Genomic DNA, 16,189 nt, shown 5'->3' with positions numbered 1-16,189 from the left:
TGGGACTATACCAATTAAAATCCCATAGGCGACTGTGCTAACATTTGTGTTTAAAAACACTATATGCAATATATCAATCAAACTATGACCCATAAATATCAGTACTACAACCCCTACCTCAAACTGCAGAAAATGGTACCTTTCATGGCTCATTTTCGGTTTATAACCAGATGTTTTTACAACACCCCTAGTTTCGCATAAAATTTGAGTACTTTTTTTGACATGTACCCCATACATGTTCCAAGCACAGGGCTACTTGACACAGTGGTACTAGATGAAAGTCGAACTTGATCTGTCACTCTACAAGATAAACCTATACACAAAACTTTACCTATTATTTTGAGGAATTGTCAAAACATCCAGAATACTATGTGGTACAGTTAAGTCCCCAAAATCACCTTATTTACATGCAAACTCACCTGGAGAAGATATATTTGATCTGCGACTCCTACTTGGAAACTCCGGCCTAACAGTCGCCAAGGCATCTGCACTCGTCCCTGAGCTGGCACCAGAAGAGCCTGCCTGATGAACATCTCCCCCATCCGCCAAATCATTGTCGGTCGCAGAGAGCGTGCTGCCATTGATTGCCTCGATCGAGTAACCATGCAGTCTGTCCTGCACAGAGTTCACACCTTCACAATCATCACAACCACTGACAGCTGCCGCCGCCACCGCTCCCGGGGAGTCACAGTCACGCTTGGGGCTCCCCGACTTCTCCCTCTGCTTCTGCGTCCACATCTGGAGGTGCTGAGCTATGTGCTGCCGATTCTGCTGCTTCTCCTCCTCTGACAGGATCCTACTGCGGGGCTGGAGTCGTGGCGGGGGCGGAGACGACACTTCTGGCTGGCTGGAACCGTGCTGCGGCGAGATGCTGTCCACCGACGTCTGCCTGGAGCTGTGTTCAGAATGGAGCGGACTTGCTGAGGACGCATCGCATGGAACGGGCGAAGTGTTGGGGTCCGCGGGAGCATTCAGATGCCTCACCTTCGGGTGCGGTTTGTGCGTGGGCTGCGACACAACAGATTCTATAGACGGAATTAGCGCAAGCTGATCGGACAGCGTCGGCAAGGAGTTCCTCGTCCTCGGCTGATTCAGCTGCGAATGAGCGTGACCCACTGCTGACGAACTCAGTCTGCGAGGATCGACTTTTGTTCTAGCACTAGTCCTAACAGGAGACGACCCACTGGACGAAGCCTGTCCCCACGGAAACACCTCCTGACTGCCCGTAAGTCCCACCTGCTGGCCCGACCTCCCCGCCAATGGGCTCAGTTTGTCTCTACTGGATGCAGTCGTAGGAACCAGCCTACTGTCTGCACTAAGTATCTGCATTATTTCACTGTTTGAATTCTCACGAGAGCCCGCAAAAGCCTCCAAACTGTTGAAACTAATTCTATCGGCATCGTCGTCCTGTGAGGACAGCGTCAGTGTGCCAGCACTAGCGTTAGCTGATATATTGATCGGACTGTAGGTCCGCGGGGGAAGAGGAGGTGGTGCAAGATCTTGAGCATCCTCCGTCAGCGTTAAGCTATCCGGAGCCGAAATGGCAGAACACAGAGGTGAACGATTTCCCGATTTATCGGCAACTTTCCTCGGGGGCAACGGTGGGGCATCTTGAGTATCGTGAGGAAACGTCCGCGGAGGTCGGGGCGGGGCGCGGCTTTTCCCGATATACGTCTTTGGCGGTAAACACGGAGGCTCGGAGCCTTCCCGTTTCACAACACTAGAAGGTGACCGTAAGTCTGACTCGCAGGTGGTGCTGGTGTTCAGTGAAGAAAACGGTCCTGACCCCGCGGTCAGATTCTCCACCTCCCGGTCCGTCTCCGAACGGCCGTCCACACTCAGCATCAAGGTATCCGACAAGTCTGCACTGCTCGGACATGCCGACCCCGTCTCTGTCCCACTACTCTCCTCACCCAACTGGCTGTCTCGCTCCGAAACTGTCGAGTTCGCCGTGGACGTAGTGTACGTCAACGAACCACCTGAATTATCACTTGAAGAAACCAGAGATAGAGACGTCCCCGAATCGGAGCTGTCCGTCTGATTGTGGTACGAGCCACAGACAATGTTAGGCACGTCGGCTAGGTTCTGGGGGCTGGCACAACCAATATCACGGCGAGTGCTTGACACTCCGGGTTTGTCTTTAAGTAGTTTAGTCGGCACGGGGCTCACGTTATTCACGTTGTTCTCAAACTGGTGCTCAATGAGGCCTGGGTCTGTGTGTCGCTGTCGGGAATTATTGCTCCAGTGGGTTGGGGTCTTCCCGGCCAGTTCCACCGGCAATGAGCTTTTTCTCTGGTGATTCTTCTGTAACATGACCGCATCCTGGTTCAGATCTGGAAGAGGATCAATACACACAATGAACAATAAAAACAGTGCAAGTCACTCACAACAACAAACCGTAGTTCACAGAATCTCAAATGATCTATAACAATTTCTGATACATTATGCACAATTAAGTAGCATATAAGTATCTTTTATATTGCTGTTCATTAAATATAAAATTGAATTCTATAAATTTGTCAATAAAAAAGGAAAAGGATGATTGTTTAACAATGCCTCAGCACATTTCAGCTCTTTTATGATAGAGAGAGAGCAAGAGAGAGAGAGAGAGCAAGAAAGAAAGAAAGAAAGAGAGAGAGAGAGAGAGAGAGAGAGAGAGAGAGAGAGAGAGAGAGAGAGAGAGAGAGAGAGAGAGAAGGATGCAGCAAACCTGTTGCCACCACATAGGTTATTCCTAGCGATAAAGCAGCAAGAGATGTTTTATTTCAATTTTCCAGTCTTGGGAAATTTGCCAATAAACTGATTCAACAAAAAAACCCCAAATACAACATTAATGTGTCTATATTTTATCTTACTATGTTCAGCTAACAAATTTCAAATTTGACTAAAAACATTTTTAAACTATGCCAAATTGCTATCACTAATAGTTTCAGTATATGTTATTCAGCTGTAGCACAGTAAGCAAAGTAAATCAAATAAAAGATTCAAGCTTTCATGTATGTGAAAATAACAGAACTGAAAATAGGAGAGAAAATAAAGATATACTATTTACAAATTAGAATGACAAAGCTATGAACGCTAGCATGTTATATAGGCATTTTGCCTGTTGACCAATCCCCAACCAGCATTATAATTGGGAATAAATATTGTTTAAACCATATACTGGATGGTGAAAAGATCAAACAATCCATATATCAAAATACGGGTATGCAACTAGTCGATAACATTTTGCCATATATGTATGTTTTATTTAAGTCTTAATTTTCTTACCAGAAAGCAAAAGCTGAATATCAGCTTTAAACTTAAGAGTCCCTGTGACATTGTCCGATGGGTTACGGCGATTGAGATCTAGACTGAACAGAACAGGGCTGAAATAACAGAACAATCAATATTCAACAATTTTATTGTATAAACATTTCATAGCATTGAATCAATTCGAATATCTCTAATGTTACACTTTTAGACTACTGGGTATCCTTTTTAATATATCATATTTATTTAAAACCAGTAGGTACTATGATAAAAAGGAGAATACTTGCACAACAAGATTGTTTGAAAAATTAGGAGTTTTATATATGTTATAGTTAATGTCTAAAATCAGGCAATTTGTAAAATGCTTGATTCATTCAATCATTTTACAAACTGCCTGGAAAATGAGCCCCTTTATTTGACATATTGAATGAAATGAGTGAGATGAAAGATAATGCAGATTATGTATATTTTTAATGATTTATTTAGACATTATGAAAGGCAATAAAGACAAATATCTTGTTAATATAGAGTAGCAGCCAATTAGCTGTGGGCAGCATTGTTCATTTGAAGTGAGAGTTCACTATAATCCCACACACTCCCACACTATGTTCTTAGATAATCCTTTTAGGAGTACAAACTGCCTGATTTTCGACATTGACTGTAACATATAAACACTATGAAAATACCAAGGTAAAAAAATTGATTAGATTTGTGAAAGTTTGTAATGGGATTTGAACCACTTTTGATGATTCAATTCAACATGCATGATCAGGGTTCCAGCCATAAAAACAAAATTGAGGGTTAAAAAGTAGCTTAATAAGGGTGTCATATGCATGTAAGGTCAATTGGGGTTCCATAAAACTTGGGTTAAAAAGGCAGTTTTGATACATTTTGTAAAACCAGTTCTTAGAAATCAACATGTCAAGACTTCTCTGTAAAAACAAAATTGAGGGTGTCATTAATTGCTTTCTTAATGTAGACCATAATGTGTACCGATATTTAACCCTTTGGTTGTGATTTTTTTTTTTATTCACCTGACAAGAGGAGCTAAAAATTACTCTCCTTGAACTAGTCCCCAGGGAGTCATGGGAGTGAAATTGGTAGGTTAAATGGCAAGGTCTAATATGATAACTACAAGTACAAGTACATGTGTTGCCTTCAGCATAATAACAGAAATAAGGGCACCAAGGCAAATGTTTCCTTCAAAAGATGGGCATGAAAGGCAACTTAACTTCTATTAAGTTTTCTCAGACAAAAATATTCTCACCCTAATGCCTTGGACTCTAACCAATGCAGTTTCATGATTCATACAGGAATTTCAAACCTAAATTTAGGGGCTTTTTAGGGACTTTTTGGGTCAATGTAAGTAAAATTTAGGGACTAAAACTTTGCTGTGCGTCATTTGCAATGACCTTCGAATTCAACAAAATAATGGGAGTGTTCGAGTGGGCCGTCGAAATCGACAGAGAACTGTCCTACACATTTTCACAAGCATAAATATATTTAACATAGAATCCACAAAGGCATAAAAGTCCATTTTATTTAGTTTTCACCGAGATTAAGACTCATGATTAGTATTTTAGAAACGTGTTTCGTTTTAGAATGACCAATCAAGCGCTCCCCGAAAGTTACAAATGAATCTTTCTATGAACAATACTGAACATGACAATGTTTTACAAATGAATTGTTGGTATCATTTTGGCATTGTTTTACAAACCAACATTCGAGCAAGCACAGAGATCAACAAACGAAAGTATATATCAATATATTTTTCGTTTAATGTTTCTGGAAGAAGAAAAATGTCTATTGATTTCGGGGTTATGTGGGCCAACTTAGGGTATTTTGTGAACTTACCTGTAAAAGATAGGGCTTTTTAAGGCTAGATGATCAAAATAGGGACATTTTAGGGGTTATGTGGCCCAACTTAGGGTATTTTGTGAACTTACCTGTAAAAGATAGGGCTTTTTAAGGCTAGATGATCAAAATAGGGACATTTTAGGGGTTATGTGGCCCAACTTAGGGTATTTTGTGAACTTACCTGTAAAAGATAGGGCTTTTTAAGGCTAGATGATCAAAATAGGGACATTTTAGGGGTTATGTGGCCCAACTTAGGGTATTTTGTGAACTTACCTGTAAAAGATAGGGCTTTTTAAGGCTAGATGATCAAAATAGGGACATTTTAGGGGTTATGTGGCCCAACTTAGGGTATTTTGTGAACTTACCTGTAAAAGATAGGGCTTTTTAAGGCTAGATGATCAAAATAGGGACATTTTAGGGAACCCTTCAAATTTAGAGCCTTTTCAAGAGTGTGTGAACCGTGAGTTTGTAGGATACGGATGCCGTTTATCATATTACCAATGATAATTAGTTTACTATTTCTTACATAAAACACAACATGGAATGTAACAGCACGTAACGATGGCAACTGTTCTTTTTGTCATGATAAAATTCAAACCCTGTGATATCACTGTAGTTGTCATAAGCAGGTAAGTAAAACTAAGATTGCACTGTATGCCTTTTAATTACAATATGGTAGCAAAATCCAGTGATTGTCAGTAGTACTGTCATCTTTAGATACTGACTTGTGACTCTGAGACACCTTGTCAATGATTCGGTGGACAGATATAACAGACTTCCCGAGAAAACGGCTGATGGTGGGTCGACTTTTGGCAAACTTGTCTTTCACTTCAAAATCCAATATGTCTGACAGAGCAACATCAAGATGGAATTCCTGGGGAAACAATAACAGAGCTATTAGAAACTATGGGGGGGGAGGGGTCTTTTGTTTTCTTCTTAACTACTTTCATTTTTGTTTTAAAAAATTTAAGCATTTTCTTTTAAATGTCAATAAATATCACAGCTGTGGTCATATTGAAATGACGTTCAAATGTCTTGAATTAGGTCAGCCAAGAATCTGACTTGCCCAACTAGGACAGAGAAGAAAACATAAAGTACAAGGTGTTTATTATGTTTCAAAGGACAACGGCAGACTCAGCGAATATTTTAGGAAGGGACCAAGAGCAAAAGGGCACATGAACCAACACCCTCATAATAGTTTCGCATTTGTGAAACAAAAATTATGAAGAAATTGTTTAAAAAGGAGACACTGGAACTTTTTTACGGGTAGGGTGGGGGCATGATATGAACAAGAACTCACTGACTTAATGTTTCCCCTACTATAAACTTGTTCAGAACATTATGATGAACATCCATAGGTGCAACTATAAGCCAAGTTTCACCAACCTAAATCTTAATAGTTTATGATAAACCGAGCTAAATGCAAAACTTTAATGCAAACACTGACACCATCAGAAAAGTAAAGTAGTTACATCTTTCTTTTTTACTTCAGAAAGGCGAGAAAAAAATCTGCACCAATTACAGTATTCGCCAGGAAAGGTGAGTAATCAAACTCACTCCTCTCCAAACTCACCTGGATGGTTTTAGGAGAGTAACAAATTGATCTGGTTAGTGATCTTCGGTTCGGATTAATTTAGCTCCTGGCAAACACTCAATTTGGATATTGCTACAGTAACACAACAATCTAGCCTTGAAGGTGCAGTGGTTAAACCATAGTACTTAAGACTGTTTTGGTAGGTACTGGGTTCGCATCCCAGTACCGGCTCCTACCCAGAGTAAGTTTAACGACTCATTGGGTACGTGTAAGGCCACTACACTGACTTCTCTCACTAAACACTAATCACTGGCAGGCCAGATAGTTGAGATGTATACCCAGGACAGCATGCTTGAACCATAACTGTATATAAGCATGAAAATAATTATATACAAACAAAGAAACAGACTGCGCATGATACCTGTCCCTCCCAGTCGGGGTTTGTTGTGTTCTGTACGATGGTGGAGCGGATTTCATTGAGGTGGTGAGGACACTGCTCCTCGTTCTTGCCTGGCAGAATCACAATCTTCAGGTACGGGTCAGGGTTGAAGAACATTCCTTTCTTCAAATTCTGAGCACGCATATCTAATAGAAACAAAACATGTTATTTTGTTTAATTTGACCACTTTATACTCAAGCATCATCTACTAAACAAAATACAGACACATACAGTTATTAAAAAAATATAGACATGTAATAAAAGTAAAGTTTGTTTTATTTAACGATGCCTCTAGAGCACATTGATCATTGGCTATTGGACGTCAAACATATGGTCATTTTGACATATTTTTTTAGAGGAAACCTGCTGCCGCCACATAGGCTACTCTTTCCGATAAGCAGCAAGGGTTCTTCTTATATGCACTTTCCCACAGATGGGACAGCACATACCATGATCTTTGATGAACCAGTTGTGGACCACTGGTTGGAACGGAAAATAGCCCAAACTGCAAATGAGTCTACTGAGAAGGATCGATCCGATGACCGACTGCTTCACAGGCAGAAATGCTACCACTTGAGCTATATCCCGCTCCAGACATGTAATAATGCAAGAAAATCTTTCTGTCATTGTACAGTATTTCTACTTGAATCTTACCATTTGTTGCTTAAAATATTCAGATGTCAGTCTTTGCCGTGAATAAAATCAAGGCGAGCTGAAAATAACTACTTAAATGATGCCAGGTGAGCAATAATGTGAAGTTTCAAATGGAATTCATTTAAAACATTATTCTAAGGCCATCAATTTGCTGCTCTCCTAAAAAGACCGAGGGATTTAACTCAGTTGGAAGTGTGCTTGTCTGAGGCACTTGATTCATAGGATCGAATCTCCTGGCAGGCCCACTGCACTTTTTTTTTTAGCACCCTACGAATGGTATGTCAAAGGCCATGGCATGTGCTATGCTGTCTATGGGAAAGTGCATATAAAAGATCCCTGGCTGCTAATGAACATTGTTGTAGGTTTCTTCTGAAGACTACATTGAGAAACAAATGCAGGTCAGAACACACACAACAGGATCCCTGATAATCAACTTCATAAGCAGCTTTTGCCGTCCATCTTATTCCAGACATATCGAGAATTCCTCATTAATTTAAAAGTGATAATATAAATCATAAACTTTAAACATGTTTGTCTCAAGTTTTCTACACTGTTGTTAGTAAAAGTTATACTACAAGTCTAACTAGGAGTCTTAATTTTTATATTTATTATGTAGCATTTGCTTCCAGCTTAAAAATTGAGAATCAAAGACTGCTTCCCACTCCACAACATGAATTGAGCCTTGAATACATGCATTAAATAGTTCCAACTCTTAGAGAACAATAACAATAATAGTAAATATAAACCAACCTGTTATGATTAGCCTGAACAAAGTATTGTTTTGCTGAGGTACAGTTTCTCCATTAAGAGTCTGACATTCCTGTAAAAATAAATACATTTAATCTATATAATATACACTAAAATCCACCTACATGTATGTTAATAAAACACATTTATGAAGAACACTTTTATTATTATTATTTTCTTTTAAAAACACACCCTTCCCTTGCTCCCCCCTCCAAAAAACAAACAAAAAAACAACAACAAAAAAACAGTGTAGACAAAGATATTTTGTTTAGAAAATAACAAACATACACATATCACAGTGTGTGACTGCCACTGCAAAAACAAGGGTACAATTAGGAAAAAGCATAATTTTGGGGGTTTTGGGGGTGGGGGCATTTTCAGTGGTCATAATGTTAAGTCCAAACATTTTAGCTAAAAGTAATGTGAAGACTGGAATCTCAAACATGTACCTGGGATTGGAGTTGTCTCTGTTGTTAAGAGAGATTTATAACCGGCCTCGGTGGTGTCGTGGTTAAGCCATCAGAAATAAGGCTGGTAGGTACAGGGTTTGCAGCCTGTACTGGCTCCCACCCAGAGTGAGATATAATGACTCAATGGGTAGGTGTAAGACCACTACAACCTCTTCTCTCTCACTGACAACTAACCCACTGTCCTGGACAGACAGCCCAGATGGCTGAAATAAGTTGAAATGGCTGAAATAAGTTGAAATGAATGAATGGAGGTTTATGACAGTATATTGAGCAATTAAAATTGTCAAAATTATCATTTCATCACTAAAATAAACTAAATATATGACAACAAAGCTCACCTTTTGCATTTGATGTAATATATTAAATACTTACATTTTAATGACATTTTCGGTAAACAAATAGTCTTGGATAGGTTGGGGTTTTTTTTTGGGGGGGGGTTTGGGGGGGAGGGGGGTTAAATAAGTAAACCATAAACCTATAATTATTTATTTTCAAAAAAGAAAAAAAAGAAGAAAAAAGCAACAACAAAAAAAACCCACCTGCCTTTTAATACAACAATAAATAATGTAAAAAAAATATTTTTTAATAATAATAATAAAAAAAAAAGCATTTTAATACAGAAATAAATGTTGTTCTTTTTAACTAATAAAACCCTGCATGGACTGGTGGCCAGTGACATCTAGGTCACTAGGTCAGGAAGTAATTAACAACAGGTCAGGTTGTCTGTTACCCACTTGATCAACAAGTCATTGACAACTGGCAGACTGGAGCCACACTCGGGTCAGAGGTCAGCTGGGAACACCAGCATGAATGAAGTTGATCACACACACATGCGACTTTCATTACTAGGCCATGTACTACTCTACCTTCAGCAGTGACTCATTGCTAGAGCTCACTCAAGTGATTTATTTGTGCAAAAGAACTTAAGAATATATGTCACCGACACATGTAATCTATTAACAGTCCAAAACTGACATGTGACTCATTAGAAGTGTAAACAAGTGCTTACATGTGTCAAAAAAAAAAAGGAAAAAAAAAAGGAAGTAAAATCTCATTTTCTTTACTTGTCATGACAAGGTTTCTGCCAGAGGGTAAAATGGGTATGGCGCCATATACCCAAAGTTTTATGCATATTTTATTTTTTAAGTTAACTTTTTGACAAAATTAATTACTCTAATTACCCTAATTGTAACCCATTTTCTTTCTTGGGGAGGCAACTGTTGTTGCATTCAATTCCATAGCGCCATACCCAAAAATGTCTTTCTGGCAGAAACACTGCTGATGAGCATATCACAAATTGTAACAATTTAAAAAAATTACTTTATGTAGGAACCCGACACCAAAACTGTCATGACAGGGATTTATCCACAAGTTTCTACCAGGGTCCCATATCTGATGGGATTCGGAAAAATAGCATGAGTGAATCATACTTGGGACATTTTTTCAGGCCACTGAATTATGCAGTACATCACTGTTGAATTTAGTACAACAGCACAGGGCCACCACCATGTGTCTAAAATATTAGTATTGAACCCGGACCCGAGTAACTGTCACTTAGTAGATGATAATGAGACTAAGGAATGAACTAAAATAGCATTATGCATCTTAATTCCAGCACTGAATATGGATGCAAAATTTTACCATTTTTGTTTTCCCTCCATGTCTCATAGCCCTATAAGGTAACCGGTGGCAAACATGTGGCAAACGGACTCAAGTCTTGCAAGACTCGGCCTGGCAAACTCGATGTGGCAAACATGAATTAAATGAAAGTGCTCTTCCTTGCCTGGAAAGTGCTGTGAACGGACTCTTGCAAGACTCGGCCTTGCACGAGTACTCGAGTAGTTGTGCAGACCCTACAACAGGCATAATTAAATGAAAGTGCTCTTCCTTGCCTGGATACTCGAGTGCTGTGAACGGACTCAAGTCTTGCAAGACTCGGCCTGTGCCCGAGTACTCGAGTAGTTGTGCAGACCCTACAACAGGCATAATTAAATGAAAGTGCTCTTCCTTGCCTGGATACTCGAGTGCTGTGAACGGACTCAAGTCTTGCAAGACTCGGCCTGTGCCCGAGTACTCGAGTAGTTGTGCAGACCCTACAACAGGCATAATTAAATGAAAGTGCTCTTCCTTGCCTGGATACTCGAGTGCTGTGAACGGACTCAAGTCTTGCAAGACTCGGCCTGTGCCCGAGTACTCGAGTACTTGTGCAGACCCTACAACAGGCATAATTAAATGAAAGTGCTCTTCCTTGCCTGGATACTCGAGTGCTGTGAACGGACTCAAGTCTTGCAAGACTCGGCCTGTGCCCGAGTACTCGAGTACTTGTGCAGACCCTACAACAGGCATAATTAAATGAAAGTGCTCTTCCTTGCCTGGATACTCGAGTGCTGTGAACGGACTCAAGTCTTGCAAGACTCGGCCTGTGCCCGAGTACTCGAGTACTTGTGCAGACCCTACAACAGGCATAATTAAATGAAAGTGCTCTTCCTTGCCTGGATACTCGAGTGCTGTGAACGGACTCAAGTCTTGCAAGACGCGGGCTGTGCCCGAGTACTCGAGTACTTGTGCAGACCCTACAACAGGCATAATTAAATGAAAGTGCTCTTCCTTGCCTGGATACTCGAGTGCTGTGAACGGACTCAAGTCTTGCAAGACTCGGCCTGTGCCCGAGTACTCGAGTACTTGTGCAGACCCTACAACAGGCATAATTAAATGAAAGTGCTCTTCCTTGCCTGGATACTCGAGTGCTGTGAACGGACTCAAGTCTTGCAAGACTCGGCCTGTGCCCGAGTACTCGAGTACTTGTGCAGACCCTACAACAGGCATAATTAAATGAAAGTGCTCTTCCTTGCATGGATACTCGAGTGCTGTGAACGGACTCAAGTCTTGCAAGACTCGGCCTGTGCCCGAGTACTCGAGTACTTGTGCAGACCCTACAACAGGCATAATTAAATGAAAGTGCTCTTCCATGGATACTCGAGTGCTGTGAACGGACTCAAGTCTTGCAAGACGCGGGCTGTGCCCGAGTTGCCCTACATACTCGAGTGCTGTGAACGGACTCAAGTCTTGCAAGACTCGGCCTGTGCCCGAGTACTCGAGTACTTGTGCAGACCCTACAACAGGCATAATTAAATGAAAGTGCTCTTCCTTGCCTGGATACTCGAGTGCTGTGAACGGACTCAAGTCTTGCAAGACTCGGCCTGTGCCCGAGTACTCGAGTACTTGTGCAGACCCTACAACAGGCATAATTAAATGAAAGTGCTCTTCCTTGCATGGATACTCGAGTGCTGTGAACGGACTCAAGTCTTGCAAGACTCGGCCTGTGCCCGAGTACTCGAGTACTTGTGCAGACCCTACAACAGGCATAATTAAATGAAAGTGCTCTTCCTTGCATGGATACTCGAGTGCTGTGAACGGACTCAAGTCTTGCAAGACTCGGCCTGTGCCCGAGTACTCGAGTACTTGTGCAGACCCTACAACAGGCATAATTAAATGAAAGTGCTCTTACTCGAGTACTTGTGCAGACCCTTGCATGGATAGTGCTCCTGGATACTCGAGTGCTGTGAACGGACTCAAGTCTTGCAGTGCTGTGAACGGACTCAAGTCTTGCAAGACTCGGCCTGTGCCCGAGTACTCGAGTACTTGTGCAGACCCTACAACAGGCATAATTAAATGAAAGTGCTCTTCCTTGCATGGATACTCGAGTGCTGTGAACGGACTCAAGTCTTGCAAGACTCGGCCTGTGCCCGAGTACTCGAGTACTTGTGCAGACCCTACAACAGGCATAATTAAGCATACAAATTAGGAATGTCCAGTGCCACTTTCTTTTGGGAAGGAGCCTATGTTCGGACTCACAGAACTCAACAGAATTAAAAACCTGCGCGAATGTCATAACATACATGTGTTTCCAAGAAGCAATGTTTTGATTTCTTTCTGGTTCATACTAACATTTCAGAGATGAAGTACCTGTGTGCACATATATAAAAATATACAAACACACATCAATTCTATAACAGTTAAAAGACATAAAACTTGACAAACTCATATTATACAAGCATCTGAAAAAAAAAGAGGAACCTAATATATAAGATTTGTCATTACTGTTTTTAAATATGGAAAATAATGACCGAGTTGATGTTAATCGGTATCTATTGAGGCTCTACCAAACCAAATATTGATTAACTAGACAAGGTTGATATTTTCCGTATTAAAAAACACGAGTAGTGAATTCTATTTATCCTATATAACACTTCTGAAATAACATTTTAATTCGATATTTAGTAAATGAATCCTATTACTAATCCTATTTACGATTATCACAAATGTAGTTTGACATGTTGTTGTTGTTGATTTGTAAACAAATGATCCATTGACAGCAACAAAATATTAACCGATTTAATAATGGTAAATATCAAAAGTCCTTATGACATGTGTATTATGGTAAGTTATAGGATAAATTATTTTTTATTATCGAGTTCACACATTTCTTTTTTCAACCAAATTCTGTGAAACAAGTATTTTCAAGGCTTCTTCTGCAGTCATCACCATAAACATATTATAAACATTTGATGTGAACTGCCTGTCTAGTCTTGTGTTATTTTAAACGTAGAATCAATGTAGTCATTTTATTTCCACTTTCTATTAATCATCTCAAAATTGCATGACTTTCTAGGCCTGACAAATCACATATTGCAAAGTTCACGACTTTCGAGGATTTACACAAGCCATAATAAGACTGTTATATTATAAAACAGGCTGCAAATTTAGCAGGAATTGGTGCATCCGTGAGTGAATCCCAAATGGGTCGAAAGCATAAAATTATGAGATGGAATTCCAAAATACAATTCCAGCGGAATCCTACAACCCTACTCCCCCGCACAAAACAAACAAGCAACCCCCAAGTTCAATGCCTGTAAGTGAGCCGTAACAGTTGTGAGATGGATTGGCCATTAGGTTGTGTTTGCTAACTACCAAATGCCATATGAATGGGTGCACTAGGTTTGATCCCCGTCGGTGGACCTATTGGGCTATTTCTCGTTCCAGCCAGTGCTCCACAACTGGTGTAACAAAGGCCGTGGTATGTACTATCCTGTCTGTGGGATGGTGCATATAAAAGAGCCCTTGCTGTTAATCGAAAAGAGTAGCCCATGAAATGAAGACAGCGGGTTTCCTCTCAATATCTGTGTGGTCCTTAACCATATGTCTGACACCATATAACCGTAAATAAAATGTGTTGAGTGTGTTGATAAATAAAACATGTCCTTCCTTCCTTATTAAAGCAAAAACAAAAACCCAAACAGCAAATTGTTTTCTCACCTTTTTAACTGTGGAGGATCGAATAACTTTGATTACTGGGCTGGTGGCTACCACTTCTCCTGTACTGCCTTGGTAATACTTGAAGAAAACCTTGGTTACTCCTAAAAAGATCATTAAAAGAGAAATCAGAAAAAGCTAAATAAAAAAAATAAAACAGAAAGAAGAAAAAGGAAACTGAAAGTGCAGTCTTTAATTATTTTGGATTTCAAACATGTTTTGTTGTTTTTTTAAACAAGAATTTATTATAAATGGAATCATGTACTAGCATAAGCAAACACTTAACGGAACCGTGTGTTTCTGAGACGAAGTTGCCCAAGATTTCGGTGAATATGACATACAGTGTTCTCGTTGGGTGAAAATTAAAGGAGGGTGGTCACGTGACACCCCCCCACCCCCCCATTTAAAAAAACAACAAAAAACCACCCCAAAAAACCCTACTGAAAAGCAAAAAAAAAGGGAACATTTGGTTACAGTATATCGTTGTGTATTGGTCAACTTTCCCTTACTTTGCCACGCAGTATGTGGTACTGAAACGTTGGTATGACGTACAAGCTGCCTTATCTTTTATGCAATGTTAGTTAAAACATAGTCCAGTCCTGGATCAAAGTTTTAATATTATTATTTTAATAAAGATTTTTTAAGAAATTTTGTAAGTGATCCCCTACTGTGGAATAACATTTTTCTGTTCTTGTTATTTCCATCTTCATCCAATGAATAGATTGCATTGATATTGCCATCGGACAAAAAGTAGTTTCATTTTTGTAAAGGCGGTATATATATTATCTGGCACCCAAGATAAATGATTTTAATAATGAACACTACCACTTACGTTGTTTTTATAAGTGGTGATATCCCCGCACCCCCACCCCCAATTTTAAAAAAAAGAAATTGCTGAATAAACAAATGACATTAAGTAAAACTCATCAGTTACGACCAATTAAATCTGCAATTAAGGATAAAATATCAGACACAAGTTAGTGGACACAGAAGACAGAATAACTATTTTCATGTGACAAATTTGGTGCAAAATAAGAGGTTTTTCAGTTGAAGATTGCCGAAACAATAAAAATAAAATGTTTTCATTGCTAAAATAAAATACAACTTTTATTGTGTGTATCAAACATACAATTGGATACTGGTATGGTACAGAGCTGTTATAAAATAGTATTAAATTACGTTACAGTCACTGTCGTAAGCTACTGAAGTTTTTCATCACTTTCGTTCACAATGTGGCTTGCTTCCTTTGATGTCCTGTGTGCAGACTGATCGATGGTTTTTAGTGTGAAGAAAAGGTGCATTTTGAAATAGCGAAGCTGGGTGCTATAAATTATAACAGGATGCCGAAAAATAAAGAGAAGTGCAGAAAAAGAAATGGGCTGCCAAACGTGAAAAGGGGCGGCATAACACAAAAGCGAGGAGGCAAAATTCAGTGAGAACGTACAGTAGGGTATGCGCATGACTAGTTCCATTAAGTGGTACTAACTAAACACCCATTAACTCCAACCAGGACCCAAACACCTGTGTTAAACACTGGCAGATAATGTTCATACACATTTATACATCTTGCCGTCGGTGAGGAACTTTACAGACAGCAGTAATTTTTATCCAGCACAAAAGTGCCATCGTTGCCGACCCCAACTGACGGAAATTTATAGGTCACCACAGGCAATTGCCATCGTTGCTGCCATTAAGTTCAAGCCCTGGATGACTATATGTCATAATTACCAAATGTTTGACATCCAATAGCCGATGATTAATTAATCAATGTGCTCTAGTGGTGTCATTAAACAAAACAAACTAGAACTTTCTTAACTATTTAAAAGAAAAAAAAAACCTACATGTACCTGTATACAATGTACCTGTATGTATGGTATATTCTAATTTAATGACGTGACAAATACAATAAAGATTGTTGTTAAT

General features: G+C 39.8%; 1 protein-coding gene across 2 annotated transcripts in view; it reads right to left on the bottom strand.

Annotated features, from left to right (window-relative positions):
* LOC121381365 (E3 ubiquitin-protein ligase HECW2-like) overlaps positions 1-16,189 on the bottom strand; it is a 66,585-nt gene that overhangs the window by 31,818 nt on the left and 18,578 nt on the right. For both annotated transcript variants that reach the window (XM_041510650.1, XM_041510651.1), the window contains exons 4-9: positions 14,270-14,370; positions 8,487-8,556; positions 7,065-7,228; positions 5,835-5,983; positions 3,271-3,368; positions 420-2,333 (exon numbers count right to left, since the gene is read on the bottom strand). In XM_041510650.1, the coding sequence (XP_041366584.1) occupies positions 420-2,333; positions 3,271-3,368; positions 5,835-5,983; positions 7,065-7,228; positions 8,487-8,556; positions 14,270-14,370 (2,496 nt within the window). The remainder of the gene's footprint in view (positions 1-419; positions 2,334-3,270; positions 3,369-5,834; positions 5,984-7,064; positions 7,229-8,486; positions 8,557-14,269; positions 14,371-16,189) is intronic.

This window comes from Gigantopelta aegis, chromosome 9 (genome assembly GCF_016097555.1).
Source record: "Gigantopelta aegis isolate Gae_Host chromosome 9, Gae_host_genome, whole genome shotgun sequence".
Taxonomy (NCBI): Eukaryota; Metazoa; Mollusca; class Gastropoda; order Neomphalida; family Peltospiridae; genus Gigantopelta; species Gigantopelta aegis.
The sequence above is the reverse complement of the archived record's forward strand: the minus strand, read 5'-3'. Positions and strand labels throughout refer to the sequence as shown.